The sequence below is a fragment of the Bombus huntii genome, chromosome 15, assembly GCF_024542735.1.
Source record: "Bombus huntii isolate Logan2020A chromosome 15, iyBomHunt1.1, whole genome shotgun sequence".
Classification (NCBI taxonomy): domain Eukaryota; kingdom Metazoa; phylum Arthropoda; class Insecta; order Hymenoptera; family Apidae; genus Bombus; species Bombus huntii.
Window position 1 is genome coordinate 7,094,879 of NC_066252.1, and position 18,418 is coordinate 7,113,296.

An 18,418-nucleotide genomic window follows, 5' to 3' on the forward strand; every position below is an offset into this window, starting at 1 on the left:
CATTTTGTTCGAATAGAACAAAAAATGTTGCCCACCCATTATTTCCTTATAAAACGAAAGCAACTTTTGGGACAACCTAATACGATTAATTAAAAGCCATAGAAAAGAAGGATACAAATTCTTTGGCAGGAACAGGAAACACCAGCTCAGATGGTGCGTACAAGCCTTCGTTTTTAACCGATCAAGAGCTGAAGCACCTGATTCTGGAGGCGGCGGATGGCTTCCTCTTCGTCGTGAACTGCACCAGCGGCATGATCATCTACGTATCCGATTCCGTGGCGCCTGTTTTGAATTACACTCAAAACGATTGGTACGGCACCAGCCTCTATTCACAGGTCCATCCGGACGATACAGAAAAAGTGAAGGAACAACTGAGCGGTGCCGAACCGGAAAACGGAGGCAGGGTACTTGACTTGAAAACAGGAACAGTGAAAAAAGAGGGACAATGTAAGTATATCTTCTCTTGCTAACTACAACAAATTTCTCAAAAAAAACCATAGTTTATATCTACAACCTCATTTAAATTGCTACATTAAAATTCCATTTATACGAACCTGAAAAACAATTCATATAATAACAGTTCAGACAAGTGAATTCAATTAATCGATGATAATTCATTTAATCAAACAATAGGTAAAATCTCATTGAAACAAACGGAGTTCTATTGTATGTTCTAAAACAAAACCATCCATAAATACACTAAAATTCTCCAGATCCCATAATCGGTACAAACAATATATTAATTAATAATAAAATACAATGAAATATAATATCAATATTATAATAATAAACTCTTAATTAATATCCGTAGCATCGATGAGACTGTGCATGGGCTCGAGGAGAGGGTTTATCTGTCGCATGAAAGTTGGGAACATGCAGACGACTGGCGACATGGCTGCCGCCCATGGTCTCCACCACGTGAAGCAGAGGAACTCTCTCGGTCCTCCAGCTCGCGATGGTCAAAATTACGCCGTAGTTCATTGTACAGGGTACATCAAAAGCTGGCCCCCAAACGGTGAGTGTTCAACATAGGTTTCAACTTGTCGATGTTGTTTCGCCAATTGATTGTCATGATGATGGTGATGATGTACATCGTTGTCGACGTATAACGGGGCCGCTCTGTTGATGGCCGCGCGCGAGACGTAGCGCCAACTTTCTATTTTAAAGCGAGGGAGACGTCGGCGTGCAGCAAGAATATGAACGAACCCGACGGCTTCGTAGAATACACGAGGATAGCGACGTTTGTACTATAAATTAAGGGGGCCGGCACTCGGTGGCGGTCACGGATAGTATGATCGGTTTATAAAGAATGAATGGAATCGTCTTGACCTAACAGCCGACAGAACGGCTGGAATACCGATAAACTATGTCGAGACGGGGTCCGATACGGAATTCGTATGCTTTATCAAGAACCTCAATGCATAATAACGGACTCCTCTGCGAGCCATTTTTCACGCGTTTCCGCCTTCTATATCACTCCATTTTCAATCATTCTATTAGATCGTTCCATGAGTAATATCATCTCTTATTTTGTGTTTTAAGCTTCCAAAGTGAATTCAAATAGCAACTGGTAAAACTTACGATTGAAGAAATTTCTGAAGAAAAAGTTTTAAGTGAATATGTACGTAGGTATGGGCTGTATTTTCTAGTTGGATGGATTTCTATGAAACTTTGATTTATTGTGTAGATGTGAAAAGGACAAAGTCTTTTTGAGAGTTGGTTTTCAGGAATTAATTTATTCCAGTTATTTTATATTATGAAATTGTTCTCCAGAAATGTAATTCAGTCAGCAATTAGAAAAATTAGAAAAAGTATTATCATTTAGTCAAATTTTTATTTTAAAATTATATACATAAAAACGACATTACCCATGGAGTGATCTAATATGTAGAGTTCAAAGTGTCTTTTCATTTAGATTTCTTACATAGAGATTCGTTGGGAATTTACTTGTTATCATTGGGTGCTCGCGAGGGAATATTTTTGGAACTCTGTAATTAACACGTTCTTTACCGCATTACTCATATGTGAGTTATGATGTTATCTTGTGATATACATACGTACATATACATATGATCTTTTCTAGAACCGCGTCATGCATGTGTGATTCATAGAATCTACTGTTACTTATTTTAAATGAGCTGATAAAAAACAAAGAAATAATTCCAATGAAGAAAAGAATGAAAGTAACACAAGTTGGATAGAAGTTGAAAAAAATTCTAAACATGCATGTTTATATTGAAGTATAATTAAATAATATTCTAAATTCTATCCATCTTAAAAGTACTTAGCATTGTTGTATCTAGCAGCATGTAAATCATAATCAGTTGTCGGTTATGAGGAACCATGGACTGACTCAACGTTTTACGCTGTAGGTGATTTTGTTCCCCCATGTGTACCAGGTATGGGACTAGCTGACAGAGAGGCTGTTCAAGTCGGACATGATGGGGTGGTTGCAGATGAGAACGTTAGCACTCACTGCTGCCTGGTTGCCATTGGGCGATTACAGGTCACCAGCACACCGAATAGTAGCGATTTAGCGGGTTCGAACAGCAATAACGGTAAGCATCAAGCATCTCCATTCAAGTAATTTTGGTTGAGGAGTGACTGACTTGGACTCGTTTTGCAGTCTAAATTTTTCACTTTGTATTTCACAATATCCACTTTGTAAAATATGAATTAGACAATTAATTTTTCCTTTTTCTTTTTTATTTCAGAATTTATTTCACGCCATTCAGCAGAAGGTAAATTTACCTTCGTGGACCAAAGAGTCGGTGGAATTCTAGGGTATACGCCGTCCGAGCTCTTAGGTCATCCGTGCTACGAATTCTTTCATCCAGAAGATTTGACGCATATGCGAGAAAGTTTTGAGCAAGGTATGACTTCTTAAGACTGAGAAATATCGATTGTACTCGTGTTCCTTATTGTTAATGAGCATCTGTTGTTGCAGTATTGAAGCTGAAAGGACAAGTGGTGTCTGTAATGTACAGATTTCGAGCCAAAAATCGTGACTGGGTGTGGTTAAGGACGTCTGCATTTGCATTTTTAAACCCGTACAATGACGACGTTGAATACATTGTCTGCACGAATACACATGCCAAGTACGAGACGTCATGCTAGACACTGAACTGTTTATTTCACTTATTTCGTATTGTGCAATTGTTTTTTTCTTCTTTAAACAACACGTTCACAACATCCCAATTTTTTTTATACATATGACATAAAAAATTGTGAATGTGTTGATACAAGAGCAAACATAGTCAATTAAAACATCTGTGTTCTAATGTTCAAGGTCGTTCCATCCTGGTAGTGATGGTCAGACAGAAAATGAAGCTGTACCTGCTTATGGACAACCTGGCCTAGATTATTCCCTGCAGAGACATCCTACAAGGGATCCCCTCTATTCTGGGCATCATATGATGCAGCATCCAGCAGCTGTTGCTACAGCTGGTAAACTATTTTAGCTCTCTTAAATCGTGATAAAAAAGATCATGATATTAATATATTCAGTATACTAAATTCTAGTTTGAATTACATTTTTTACTAGATTCTCTATATTTAAAGTTGAAAAGTATATTGTATCAATATGATCATAAATTCATCAGGTCCTCAACAACCTAGGCCGTCCAGTACACAAAATGTTTATCAGGGATATGAAACGACACAGTCGCCCATAGCTTATGGTTCACCTGGTCAACAAAGCGCATCTTCTTCTGTTTTAAGTAGAATTCAGAAACCAGCTAACACATCACCAACCCCTGTGCAACAAGCTTGGGCTATTGGAAGACAGGTAAATATATAACAATGAATTTGTACTCAACCTTAATTTAAAGAATATTTTACAAAAGTTAGGTTGTAATACTACTCATTGTTTTAGCAACCTGTAACAGAAGGATACCAATACAATCAGTTAAGCCCTTCGAGGTCACCAAATGGACCAACATATACTCAGTTAAGTAGCGGTGCTAGGACACCAGCTACACAATATCATGCAGTCACAACTGTACCTAACAACCCCGGTAAGCCTAACCTTTAATTTAATATAAGTAGTCTGCAGATGTTCATGCATTTATGGAAATTTTAAAAAGTAGAAATACACAGAATAAATATAATATGCAAAAATATACAAAATATCCTACATAAAGCTTTCATATAACATTAAATAAAGGGAACAATTCCCTATTAGATTCTATTCATAAAAATATATGTTGAATGTTATTAATTAATTATTAATTTTATTTAATCGTAGATGAAACAACGGTAAAATGGATTAAAAGGATAAATAATTTAATTTTTGTAGGTATGTGGGGATGGCAGAGTCAGCAACATCAAGCACCTCAACAAGATGGCGGACAATCAAATCCTCAAGTGGCCGGACAAGCACAACAGCCTCATCCTTCCCAAGGTGGACCTGGCACACAACCTCAGGAACTGTCAGACATGTTACAAATGCTCCAAGACCAGGGTGGGGCGTCCGGTTTCGAGGAATTAAATATGTTCAATACTAATTTCGAGTAGCGACAAGAAAACAATATAGCCGATAAACATCTACCTTAAGGAAGCTTTAAGGTTCGAATTTCATTGGTAGAGTCCCGGGATCGCTCGAAGTATCGTAAATCACACTTTTACTCGAGCAATTAATTACGATATGAGAATTCGCCAGTCAGCACCTCACGCGCAAAACTTTAAACGAATTAACTAACTTCACAATAAGTTTATCTGAATTTTATAAACTGATTTGTTAACGCATCTGTTTTACGAGAAGTTTTTATTTTATTGATTAACAGTACAATTTTAACGATCGTACGACAGCGCAATAAATTATTCGAAATTCGTGAATATCGTTTTGCAAAAGTGCCATGAAATGTCATATTGGGAAAATATAATATGGAAAGTGGGGACTTATAATATGCACAGATGGATCAGTTGATGAGATACAGGTTTTAGCGTTTGATATGACAAATAACACAGAGGGATTTTCTGAAAGGAAATTATAATTTATATTTTTAAGTCTTCTTTTTTCGTTTGCTTGTTACAACTGAAATGTAAGTTAGGTTGTATTTAATGAATTATCGTGAGATAATTTTCTTGCTATTTCTTTCTATAAATCTGATTTTGCGATACTAGAGGAAGTAAGTTTAACGAAAGCAGCGTAAATTTAAGACAGAATTACTGACTCTCCTTGTTAAAAAAAAAACACAATTATAGTAAGGTAAACTATATTTAAATTGTACATGAAGTTTCAAGAACGATAAAGTAATAGGGTGGCCTAGAGTTTCATCGAGCTATTATTAGATGGATGTATCTGTATAAAGTTTTGGATTAGAAGAAAACAAAAATGCGTGCAAGATTTGTAATTGTTCGAGAAAAAGTAATGTTTCATTAAGATTGGTTGTGTATCGGACTGCATGTATTTTGTACGATTATTATCACTTTACATTTTTATAGGATTTTAACGCCTCATCTGTGCTTATTAATAAGTAGTAGAAAGTAATTTCTCTCCTTTTTTACGTGGTAGTGATTTTATTTCGAATAAGAAGCTGGCGCACTTCAATAAACGTTCAGAGGGGTGCATTCTAAACGATAAGAGAAAAAACAAAAAATAAAACAAAGTATTTTTAAAAAACTTCTCAATCAAACTTACACAAATCACGGTAATTTTAATACCAGCTTATCGTTAGATTTCTAAGATTAGCTTAATTATTTTAATTTAGACCTTTGTAATTATAAATAGTGCAATCGTCAAAATCGACGTGGAATGGAAAGAAAAGCATCGTTTGAACTGGACAACAACAATGATGTACAAAAAAAAATTATATGTAATCCACTTTGCTTCTCTGTGCAAAACAAGAAAAAAGCAAAAACACCATTTTTAGATATTTCTAAAGAAAAATATAGATAATGTTACGCATACGAAAACATAATTGCATTTATAAGTAACCATGTGTGATTTAGTGCATTGTAGGTGTACATGTCTAGCAAATTCTTAAGTAGATCGAAGGAACAGTTGCAGCATATCATGATGAATTGGGAACATTTGTCACTAATATATATAAAAATTTACATTACACGTATAATTCTTTTTAATCATCCTTTGTCGAAAGTAGCTACGATTACTGACAATAATTAACATATTGAAGTCGACGAAGGCATCAATATGTATAACGCAAATAATTGATTAAAGTCCGAAACATATTTTTGAAGCATTCTATGATCCTTTCTCCTCTATTATTTCAAATTATCTTTCCTTCTTTTTATATTATTAAAAAAGATAATAAAATTTAACTTACCGACAACATAAGAGGTAGAGAAACCGATATTGCATACAAAAATTAATTTAATTTGTTAACTTAGGATTGACTTAAGGACAGATTAGAAATCAAATGCTAATTATATAACATTTTCAATTTATATTTACATAACTTGGTACAAAAATTATAACTTTAACTTCATCGCAGATAGAACATGTTTTTGTTTCTTCCTACTATCTGTGTCAGTCTTCGCTTTAATATGGCTCTTTACTTCGTCTTGCAGCTGATTAAAGAAAGCTGTAGAAGACTTAGGAGCTTTGAAACTGGACTCGTCCATTTGTATAATATTCCGATCCTTGCTCAATTTCTTTACCAACTCTGTTGCCTTTTCTTTCTTGTATTTCTTAGCAATGCTTGGTTTGAGTGCATTTAATTTCTCTTTTTGCTCCATGGCCTGTTGTCGTGCACGTTGTCTCATTTTCTTGTGTCTTCGGTCTCGTTTCATATCCGTTTTGGTTCTTTCCGATTTACCAATCACATCACCTCGTGGTTTGGCTGAAAGAAAAGGAAATGAAAAGCATAATTGAATATAATAAATATGAAAAATTTAAACAGTGTATAAAATTTCTTCTACTCGATATACCTTTAATTTCCTCTGGAGCTAATAAAGCGGCATCACTTATTCCAACTGGTGCCACTTCCTCCATAGTGATTGCAGGCATGTTATTAATGATCCTTATTTCGGGTTTAACCTAAAAATAAATGTGCAATTATTGATAAGCTGTAGAGAATTACAACACAAAGAAACAAATTTTTTTTTCTAATAATCTTCTTACCTTTGCTGGAGTGTAATGGAAGTTAGACAAAGCATTTAACTTGTAGAACACAGAATCCATCATTTCACGAATTTCCATATGCAATTTTGGTTCCTCTTCTTCTTTCTCATTGTTATCTGGATTTAATGCTTCCCTCTGTCTAATGTACTCATTTTCGTAAATTTGAGATAAACTTTCTTTACTTTTTTCTTGATTTAAGATCAACTTCTTTTTGTACTCTAATGGTGTCTCAACTGGTTTAAATTTCTTCTCAACATCATCCCAAGTTTTGTCTTTTATCCTTTGCTTAATTATATCTTCTAGTTTTAATGTTGTTTGCTCAGTAATTACAGGTGGGGGTCGAGTTGTAATGTCAAATTCAACAAATTCTTCTAACAATGAATTCTGTGGCCTATTTGATGCATTGACTTCACCCTTTAATTGCCAAGGTTTGTCTCCTATAGCTTCCTCTTCTAGCTTTTCAATCCTATTTTTTAATCTCTCTTGTCGCGTTTCCAGAGAAGACTTAATTTCTACATCTTCTTTTAGATCGATATTTTTATTTTCTATGCTATCTGTTTCATCAGAATCATTTGTGAGATTAAATGTGACCTTCTTCTTGGAAGACTTTGGATCTTCCATTTCACTATCTATATCCATTTCACTATTTATACCCATTTCATTATCTGAATCACTACCATCATTTAGTGATTCATTATCATCAGACTCTTTGTCATTCATACTTTTGTATCGTTTGGAAGAATGAAGATTTTCATCTTCACTTTCTGGACTATCAAAAAAGTCTGCATACTTTAATAGTTCTGCTTTTCCAGTTTGGTTGTCATCATCAGAAAGATAATTGAATAAATCTAAAGATTCATCATTAGATTCTTCTTCGCTCTTTTCATCCTCTTTCTCTTTTTTTTCTTCTTTCGTTAAGTACTCATCCAGCTCTTCTAATTTAAAAAATTTGTCATCTACTATTGATGATTTCTTCTTTCTTTTCTTTACATTCGTTTGCTGTTTTAAAATACTTTGTAGCTTCTCCTCATCCTCTGAGGTTTCATCCTCTATCATCTTTTCTTCATTATCTGATAAATCTTCTTCATTACTTTGTTCAGGTTCCGATATAGGTTTAGTTGTACTGATTGGTATTTTGAATACTTTAGTTTTGGCTAAAAGTTTAGAAACATCACCAATCAGGTGATCAAGTTCACTCTCATTTTGCAATTCAAGCTGCTGCCAGATCTGTTCTTCATCAAAGCCTTCTGTAACAAGCTCTGGCAAGGCATTCGTATTTGTTTGTGACTGCTGTTTTGTAAAATCATATAAACGCTTTATGGAATTTTTAAAATCTATAGCAATGTCGTGTTGTACACTATAAACAAATGATTGTTATTATACAATGATGTAGGTTAGGAAAAGAGAATATCGAAAGTATATTTACCTTAAAAATTGCTCCGGCTTTTTAGTATTATTATTGATCGTGTTTAAAATACTATTAAGTATTTCTATATCAGCCATTATATAAATTTATGTTTAACTTACTATCAACAAAAAAATATTTAATTGATAGGTTATACTCTTGTTACAAGTAGCCACCATTAGTATAAGTTATGTACTAGCGGTTAGGTACTAGAAATAGGTTATGACATATATCGATAATTATTAATACATGCAATACCATTGATCGGTATTTGTTTGCATCACTCGATATGTTATCGATAGTTATATTTCTCATGCGACATTATCGATTAAGTATAGCAGTGGTTTAAATTAAAATTAAATTTTGGATTAATATAATTAATTCTTAGATTAATATTTTCGGCATAAGAATGATGGAAATAGCAAACATTAAAAACTCTTTTTAATTATCTGCTCTAAAACTGTCGTAGTTCATTGACTGGATCACCAATCATACAACATTTCAATTTTGCGCGCGACTTTACACGAATAAGAAGCCGTTCCACATCAGCCAATCAGGAGTCAGCTAGACGAAGTTTTGGCGCGGTTCGTCATTGTACTGTTGAAAGGCATCGTATCAAGAGGTATTGCCGTTTGAAACGCGTGATTTCAACTAGGTAGTATTTTTGTTACTATTCTATTGTTTTCTACCGATTATTATCAGGCACGTTTAACTAATACATATCTTATTTAGTTTATTATGTGTTGTTATGACGAAATTCTATAGTTTTCCGAACTTTTTCTGTTCGTTTATCATCGATCGCTTATTTAAGCGTTAGTGTTACCAATAGCTCATAGTATAAACTTTTTTTGGGATAGGATTTGAGTTGGATTATTTCTTTATTTTAACACAACTACTTGAATTTTTTACATTAATTCTAAATCTTTAGTTATGTTTTGCGTAGATTACTGATAACGTTTAATTTATTTTAAGAAGGATGAAAAAATTGACGTCTTCAAAAGTAAATTATAATATCCCATGTTTTGTTACAGATTTCTCACAGCTTTTAATTCCTCTATAGAGTTCTGTGGTTTCTTTTTGATGATTGCTTTAGTGATGACTTCCTTTAAGCTACTGCAGCATCGATAACAATGTTTTCGCATCTAATGGTGAGTGGCATGTCTTTATGTTTCTCTGGCTATCCAATCATGTCGTAGCATAAAAGGTCCGAACCGAGACAAATGACTCGTATTACGTAGAACTTTTGATGAGCATATTAACCACGGACATTTATTATTAATATAATGTTGATTATTGGGATAAAATATATACTACTAACAATCATTTGAGTACCTATGGTTAATAATATGTTCACCACACTTATCTTTGAAATCGGAATATGTATATTTAATATGGGCCTAGAGTCCATACAAATATTGCAGTAATAAATATTGAAATAATTTTAATTGAACATTTTGTCGAAGGATATCCGACAACCAGTATATTTATAATAAATAATCTTTAATTTCATTCCTTTTATGATATATGTATTGAAAGATTTATTACACGACAATTTATCAATTTTTAAAACTAAAATATACCATTATTGAACAATTAATTATTAAACTTAATATGTTTTTACACATACAAGTTTGTTATAGCAACTTAATTAATTAATTAATTAATAAGCAAAGTAAATAATGATAATAAGTTATTTTCAATTAAAAAAATTTCTTCTGTTATGATAGTTTCTCTATTAATTCTCAAACACTAATCCAAATTGCTAATTATTAATAGTTTTTACGAATGACATTTGGATCTAGATCAGCTTCCGCAATTTATATTTTTCCTTTGTAAGTTATTGTTTGTTATGATATTTTGTTGGCCCTTCTGGCTAGAGATTTGTTCTTTTTTTCAGCAGCCGGTAAATTATAAGGAGTATTATTATTTAAAATATGCATTGTTAAAGTATATTTGTTTGTTAATATTTGCCGTAGTAAATCACCGAGGGCGTAAGAAATACTCTGACTTTTTCAAAGTCGGTATTTCAGAACGTGAGACAGTGAGACACAAGCATTGACCATCGGTGCTATAGAATTTGATCTGTGATTTTACCAATGATTTATTAGAACTGAATACAAATTGTCTCTGATGTCAAAGAGACAAATTGTAACTACAAATGGAGATAAGATAAGTAAAAAATTGTTTGGAAATAATTGCTTTAAACTCGCTCAGAAATAAACATTTGGTAACTTTTTTCGCATCTGCAATTATTTCGTATAATCTTCCACGAAACTTTGTAAAATTTTAATCCAAATCTTCAAATTTAAATTCGGAATTATGTACATACATACGTACATCGTCAATGCACATATATAGATATTTGTTTCATCAATATAGTTACCGATTGATGGTCCATCGCCACCATTAGTCACCAGTTATAGCGTTCATGGTAAGAAAGTTCAAATCTTTCAAGAACTCTGTATGATGTCGAAATGGAATTAGTTGCATATTTCAGTTAAATTAATTATAAATAAAGTAACGAGTTATTTTAATCTTGTTTGATTTTATAACCATACGTAAGAAGAAGTTTTAAATAACTACCGGACATTTTATATTATATAGAAAGTACTGTAAGTACCAGAATATTGATATACACAATATCCTCATCTTTTTTACTTGCTTCCTCAAACCAATAGGAGTCTCGTGAGGCGTTAATGGTGTACGTTTTAACGTTACATCACATCGCGACTTTCTACATCCTCTTCGCGATACTGTTATAAAAATTCCCTCGACATTTAATCACGTGAAAGGAATCCTACAACTCTCGGACCCCGAGTTAATGCTTGTATCGACATAGATTACGCTCTTTCAGAGCCGATACAGAAGAAAGAGGAAAGAAAAGGTAAAGGTAGGATTCTAATTCTCGTATTAGTCGCCATAAAATATTACCACGTCTCGGTGGTCCATAGATGTTTAGTATAATGCCCTTAAGAGACAAATTTATTTTCCTGGTAAATGATCTTGGTTTCGAGATATTAGAACTTGAAACTTGTAAATTGATACCTTTAATTTTCACTTTCCACCGTCGTTATCAACATTTTTGTATATTTACGATTCACATATATTGGAATTCAGATATTTGGGGATTAATTATTTAAACTATCAACCTTTCCATGTTCGACCTTCAACTTTCACTTGAATCCGGAGTTTAGTCGTTTATTTGTGATACCATATATTTAAATATTAGAACTGGAAAGCCAGAAATTCCTTAGAATTTCTACTTCTTCATGCATCCGCAAATATTATCCTTCAAATATTAAAACTTGAAACTTGCAAATTAACTGGTTTCTAAATATTGAAATGAAAAGATTAGTTGCTTGAATTTCCAGTTTTTACCCTCCTTACCACCGCTCTTCGTATTTTCACGGTCTCCAAATATTAAAACTCTTAACTTACAAACTAATTGCTTGGATCTTCCGACTTTTACATTATCAATTATCCTCACTAATTATTCGTAAACTTCTGATAAAGATTCTTGAGACTTTTCATTTTTGCGAGCTTGAAATATCTTTTATAAATCTATTTTTGTAGAATATCGATTATAGGGATAATATATCGATCGATGGCGGATCTTCGGCGAAAGGATGCGTGTTTCATGTTTTCACGGTTGATTTTACGTTGTACCGGAACCGTTTACTTTCTCAGCGGCGTTCTACCGTGACTCGTTGGGCACACGAGTCCTTTTCCTGTTTTCCCTATCTTTTTTCCTGAACGTTATCCCGCGATTAGGCGACAGGGCTCGTTACGTGAAATTACGTAAACTTGTTTCCACGAGTTTCAGACCGTATTATCGGCGTAATCGACGTAAGCCGTTATTTTGATGAGATTGAACTTCCTCCGACGATTAAACGTAATACTAAGCAAGCCGTGTATTTTATTTAAAAACATATTGCTTATTGGTATAGTCGAATTGCTGGTTAACAAAGTATAGCTTATAGAGAAATAACTATATTATACTATAGTCGATTCACCTGTGCCTGGTCGAAGGAAACGTTCATATCAAAGTCACGATTTTCTTATGGTTTTATTAGCACAGCAAATAGGCCGCATAATATAACGGTACGAAAATAATGGCGATGATCAGAAATTGCCGTATTAATCTGAAACTATCATATGCGTTAGATGTTACTGATAGCACAGTAATGTATAAAAACATTTGATATATCAATATCATTTGAACGCACAGGTATTCCGATAGTCGAGTTATTTACATAAGATCTTGTGGTCGAGTTTACAAGTACTGCAATACCAAAGCGAAGATCGTGCTGAAATATTAGAAATTTCAAAATACTTAAATAATTGAGATGTAAGGGTAAAAACAAACTTAGCCATTGAAGTACTGAAATTGACGAAATAAAGAGGAACAGAATAGGAAATGACGAAGAAAAATTCCTCTGGTTACTGTTGAAACAGATAACCGTAGAAGGTAGAGGCCTCATTTTTATACGGTTTAAGTGAATTGTCTGGTAGTTTGCGCGTCAGCGAGCAAAACTTGAAATCAGTTTTTCAGTGAACCTTCCTCCTTTTCGTTTTCCGTTTCTTTGCTCTGTTATAGATGTTAGTCCCGTTGGATTTGGCTTGGAAAACGTGTTTCGCATTCCATCGAGCCGGAGAGAACGCGCATACCATTCGTTAGGATCTTGTTTCACCTAATCGTTCACAAAGGTGCGAATTGTCGTTCACATGCACAGCGTTTAGATTACAAAGCTTCAATTACATTGATTCTTACCAACGATTAAGCATTTCTTGTTACATATGTACTACCTTTAGTCAATCCATAGTACAGATTGTAATTTACATATTACATGTTACGTTTGTTTGCGGTTCGTTATAGGCGAATTGTTATTCGACAATTGCGCTACAGAGCGTTCGGATTAAAATGCTATCTCCGGTTAATTCTTAATCTCTCACAAATTCTAATTTTCAATATGTAGATACAAATTTGTCATCTGCGGGTGATAAATAAGCGAACGTATAGAATATAAATTGAACAAAATATAAATTTGAATAAATGTAAACCGACTGAAGTATAAATATAGATAAATACGAGTCGAACGAAATATGAATTTAAATAAATATAAATTGAACGAAATAGAAATTTAAATAAATAGATACAGATTGAACGAGACGAAAATTGACCAGCCGCAAATAAATAATAAAACACGGTAAAATATAAATTTGCACGAACAACGCGACTAATTACTTTCAACCTGCACGAACAAAGAGAATACGCTTTTTTCCATAGTCTAGACGCACCTTGAAGCGACCTTACTTGCGAATGGTTGAGTGCTCGAGCCGTCCGCGAGTTCGCCAACGATACTTAGCGCATCTGGTTAGCATTCGTGGCAGCGGAGGTGTACACGTTCGCCGCGACTCGCTTTTGTCGATGGTCTCCTATATCGGGTGACCCGAATAAATATCACGACTGGATGATGATCTAGCTCTAATTTCTTTGCTCCAACGTTTTCGTCATCGCGCGGTCGGATACGCTCGATCACCTGTGCAAATCGATACTCGTGGATTGAGCAACCAAACACGATCAATAAACACGATAGATTTTCATTTTAATTAACTTGTATCTCTGTCGCGTGGTTAGATGGTTGAAGAGGAGGCGTGACGACGCGTGTTATTAATTGCAACGAACATTTCTTTTTCGTGTGACTTTTTCAAAATTATAGAAAATGGACGGAGGAACTTTGCACTGATTCATACACGCAAGAAAGTATAGTAGAAGCAAGATATTTTATTCTTTTTTGGTCAACTAACGAGTCAGTGGTCTAGTTAGATACATATGGAGGGCTAATTTGTAAAAAGTATGCTGATTAAGCTAAAGTTTCCTTCAAAACTTGTTCAGTATATTATTATTATTATAATGTTATATAATATATTCGAATATAGATCTTTGTTTAATCATCGAAGAATTACGAATCGACGTTACAGTTTGAGGATGGTCCTTTTCGTATTAGTCGACTGATCGATGCTCTACATGCAGTCCGTCCTTGCGAATCGTCTCACATATTAACTGACCTGAATAAATAATAAAGATAAATAGCCAGGTTTAGTTTTAGCCTCGCCTTTCATTTATATTCGCCGATTGGTTCTAATCCGCGCGTGCCGGGTTAATGTAAACCGCCATTGCTAATCCTATCCTCGTCCACTTCATGAACTGAATAAATATATACATCGATTAATAAACTCCGAAGAAACAATTACAAAGCAATATTATAAAGAAATGAGGTGGCGTTAGATGTAAGTGCCCGAGTAATACTCTTGATGTTCAAAAATAAAGTTTATTTAGCAATCAACAATCAGCAATCAACAATCAGCAATCAACAATCAACAATCAACAATCAGCAATCAGCAATCAGCAATCAGCAATCAGCAATCAGCAATCAGCAATCAGCAATCAGCAATCAGCAATCAGCAATCAGCAATCAGCAATCAGCAATCAGCAACCAGCAACCAGCAACCAGCAACCAGCAACCAGCAATCAGCAACCAGCAACCAGCAACCAGCAATCAGCAATCAACAATCAACAATCAACCATTAACGATCAGCGATCAACCATCAACCATCAACGATCAGCGATCAGCGATCAGCGATCGGCGATCACGCTTCTCGAATGTGTTTGCTTCGCTGTTGCGCTAGACCCTTCGCACTTCGCTGTTCGAAACGGAATGAATCTTTTGTTCGAAACCAAACGGATTCTTTTCTTTGTTGTCCCTCGATATCCTCACTACTCTCGCGTTCGTTAGACGTCCGCGACCGTTGCCGCGTACGCTTTCTTCCGAATATTCGGCGAAAGGACCGTAGGGATATCGATGGTACATTGGGCATGTGGGCCTTACGTTTTGATGGTATAGCGCTTTGTGTCGCGAAGTTATCGGAAAGTTCCGTCGTCGAGTGCCGCCACAGAAATATGTATCAATAAGCGAGAGAAATCTGTGTTTAGATTTCAGTTTTTGGATCGTTCATAGGAATATCTATTGTATTTGCATAATCGTCTGCAGTGTATTTATTACAATTTCATTGATTTTGCAGAATTGAATGATAGACGAACGAACTGATGCAAGTAAATGATTTGCTTTTAACGAAATGAAAATTAATCGTATACCTGGATCATAAAAGTGGAAATTTTACAAAGAGCGGAATTACTCATTTTAGCTTCTGAATGGCTAGATTGGTAAAATTTGGCATTTCGGTGCGATATATGGTTACGATTGGAATTTGCACTGGAACATTTACGTATAGATCAGGGCTTGAAGTAAATATATTATTTTATTTTCACTCGTGCACGTTACGGACTGTATCATTGCTGATATGTGATACATTTCGTTTTGTACGGTGCGCATACGAAACTATACTGCGGTTTGCTATCAGAGAACTGACGGTCTATAATTTGAAACAGTAAAGCTGAGTATTTCGATGATCGACTCGTACGATCTGTCGTTACTACGCTTCGGTCGATTCTGAAATTTTCCGAGAAACGATAAACTATTACGTATAAGATACTACACGTATGGTATGCTAATGAATCGATTTTCTTTTGCTTGTTAATGTTGTATTTTAATTCCAAGTTCTGTAACGTTTGCCTTTCTTCATATACGTTTTCATACTATTAGGTCGTCCGAAAAGTTTCTTTCGTTTTATAAGGAAATAATAGACGCACAATGTTTTTTGTTTTATATTAGTTTATCGAATTGTACGCGAATATAATAATAGAAATAGAACGAAATGGATCATACCTAATTCAATAAAATAATATAAAACAACAATTGTTGTTCGTCTATTATCACCTTATGAAACGAAAGAAACTTTTCGGACAACCTAATACTCTATAAATATTCGTCCCTTCTGTTTCATAAATGAAACCAGGTTGTAAAAAGAAGGTAAACGTCTTTTGGGCCATTATTGGCTATTTTAACGAGTAGGAGTAGTGGAAAGAAATTTTCATTCAATGATTTCTCACGTAACAAGACTTTATGGTCGTTGTTTAGACCGTTACGATAGGAAAAGCGGAAAAGCACCTATCGACGTGGCACGTGTATAAAACAGGTGAAGAGTCATTAAACAGATACATACGTCGACGATGAAATGAAGTCATTTGTACCGATGAAATTCGAACGGCCCCGAACGAAACGATCGTGTGACGCGGATGAATATGAATTCGTCCTTCGCCAAGCAAGAAATTGTAAAAGCCTCCGAGGGAGCTTTCTATAAATGCATATTTTTACGATGCTCGCGTAATGTTTATGGCATCCGTGAATTATGAATGACGTTATGCCGTATGACAGCACAGTGAAATTGCTTTGCGCTAGACAAACCCCACGGACAGCCATTAAATCGCTACCTTTTATTAAATATTTTCCTTTAATTTACGCTCGTGTTCGATAAATGGGACGGAAAATAGAAACGTATAGATTGCTTTGCGTCGATCGGGGTTACTGTAAATATTTGTTGTTAAATATTGCATACTTACATGGATGCTTATAAGTATCATATCCGAACACTTGCTTATTTTTAATCTTTTAACATTCGAACTTTTTTCTTTTGCACCATGAAAACATTTTTTGGGAAAGAAAAAGGATTACTATTAGTTTATTAAATTAATTTATTTATTTAATTAATTTGTTTAAATTAAAAGGATTACTGGAGTTTTATGCAAATTCATATTTTTGTGAACGTAAATATAAGAATGGATTTTAAATGAAGATTTATCTCGCCCATTATGCATTTAATTAATGACTATATTCAATTTTAATATACCACTGATAAATTAGGAATTAATTAAAATTTTGAATTTGATTATTTTTTACTATTAGCTTATTATTGGTTTGTACGTAGTACTACCACAAATCGACGAAAGTGTACGCACATATATAACTGGTAGTATAATTATCGTAGATGAATAAGCGGATTTGAGCGGATAATCGGATTACGAGAGTTGGATAACATTATTATTCGAAGAATTGCGCACTCGCGATTCCGTACGCTCACGCACCCACCTTTGCAAAATCTTCTTCGAGTCACGGTTAATAAGACCACACAGGTCGGCGTCTGTCTGCGATGGTTAATTGCATCGAACATGCACGAACGTATCGCCTTCGTTCACGCATTCTTATTTGCCCTCGACAGGCACGAAACCTCATCAGATACGGAATTCTTCAAAATCGCGATTATCTAGTCGAGAAAAGATAGAATTTGTTTCTGCAAGAATCACACATTTCTATACAAATTTTCGGATTTGTCTCAAATTCTGACAACGTAATCTCGCAATAACCTGTCTGAATATAGTATTAATGAAGTTTCAAAAGCTTGGATATAACACAGCCATAAAGAATTTCTATGACAAATGTTCAAATAATTTCGCAATTGAATAATTTCACTGTCAATTTAATGTTCTTTCTTGTTACATGCAAGGAGGATTTTATCTTTTATTATTGTCAGTAATAATTTATTCCAATCGTGTTTCGTAAAATATTACGTGGTACGTTAACATTTATTCTTAGTGGTTAATGTGCAATAATGAAATCTACATCTGTAAACGTCAATCTGTGAACCTTACGCAGGAAGTTTATTGGAAGAATTCTTTAGCATCGACAGAGAGATAAGATAACCCTGGGAGCACGATCGGTTGCACCTTCCGATCTCATCGGTCGCTCGTTAATCGGTACACCCTATAGAGGCACCTGGCATCGGGTTAAGCGAGTCGAAGAGTATCTATATAAACGCGTAGGTGGAGGGGGCACGGTCCCCGTTGGAGGCCTCGACGGCAGAAAATCGTATTGGGGGACCGTATCGAGCTGAAGAAGGAAAAACCGATACGCAGACCGAATTGAAAGGAGAAGAGAGATAGTAATGGGACGGAGATGGCGCTAGTTGTGGCC

General features: G+C 34.7%; 3 protein-coding genes across 10 annotated transcripts in view; 2 read left to right on the plus strand and 1 right to left on the minus strand.

Annotated features, from left to right (window-relative positions):
• LOC126873617 (aryl hydrocarbon receptor nuclear translocator homolog) overlaps positions 1-6,067 on the plus strand; it is a 46,985-nt gene extending 40,918 nt beyond the window's left edge. For 6 of the 8 annotated variants that reach the window (XM_050634674.1, XM_050634673.1, XM_050634676.1 and 3 more), the window contains 9 exons: positions 130-447; positions 812-1,015; positions 2,373-2,558; positions 2,715-2,873; positions 2,948-3,098; positions 3,290-3,447; positions 3,603-3,787; positions 3,875-4,016; positions 4,298-6,067. In XM_050634674.1, coding sequence (XP_050490631.1) covers positions 130-447; positions 812-1,015; positions 2,373-2,558; positions 2,715-2,873; positions 2,948-3,098; positions 3,290-3,447; positions 3,603-3,787; positions 3,875-4,016; positions 4,298-4,515 — 1,721 coding nt within the window. In that variant the 3' untranslated portion in view covers positions 4,516-6,067. The remainder of the gene's footprint in view (positions 1-129; positions 448-811; positions 1,016-2,372; positions 2,559-2,714; positions 2,874-2,947; positions 3,099-3,289; positions 3,448-3,602; positions 3,788-3,874; positions 4,017-4,297) is intronic. The other 2 variants (XM_050634671.1, XM_050634672.1) reach the window with 2 other exon arrangements.
• Positions 6,068-6,387: 320 nt separating this feature from the next.
• Positions 6,388-8,701, minus strand: LOC126873619 (U3 small nucleolar ribonucleoprotein protein MPP10). Its single transcript, XM_050634683.1, has 4 exons — positions 8,511-8,701; positions 7,085-8,441; positions 6,892-7,000; positions 6,388-6,803 (listed from the first exon to the last, which is right to left on the minus strand). Exons 1-4 carry the CDS (start codon positions 8,585-8,587, stop codon positions 6,433-6,435), a joined length of 1,914 nt encoding a protein of 637 aa, XP_050490640.1. The 5' UTR covers positions 8,588-8,701; the 3' UTR covers positions 6,388-6,432.
• A 549-nt stretch (positions 8,702-9,250) lies between these two features.
• The window catches only part of LOC126873620 (uncharacterized), a 39,094-nt gene continuing 29,926 nt past the window's right edge, over positions 9,251-18,418 (plus strand). Inside the window, exon 1 of the mRNA XM_050634685.1 lies at positions 9,251-9,637. The gene's annotated coding sequence lies outside the window, so the exon portion shown is untranslated. The remainder of the gene's footprint in view (positions 9,638-18,418) is intronic.

What these genes read in the sequence shown, in the direction of transcription:
- LOC126873619 (XM_050634683.1), bottom strand. Translation starts at nt 8,587, where the DNA reads ATGGCTGATATAGAAATACTTAATAGTATTTTAAACACGATCAATAAT. An exon ending in TCCATTACACTCCAGCAAAG is followed by an intron (nt 7,001 to 7,084) that starts GTAAGAAGATTA and finishes ATTTATTTTTAG; the next exon opens with GTTAAACCCGAAATAAGGAT. An exon ending in AGCTCCAGAGGAAATTAAAG is followed by an intron (nt 6,804 to 6,891) that starts GTATATCGAGTA and finishes CTTTTCTTTCAG; the next exon opens with CCAAACCACGAGGTGATGTG.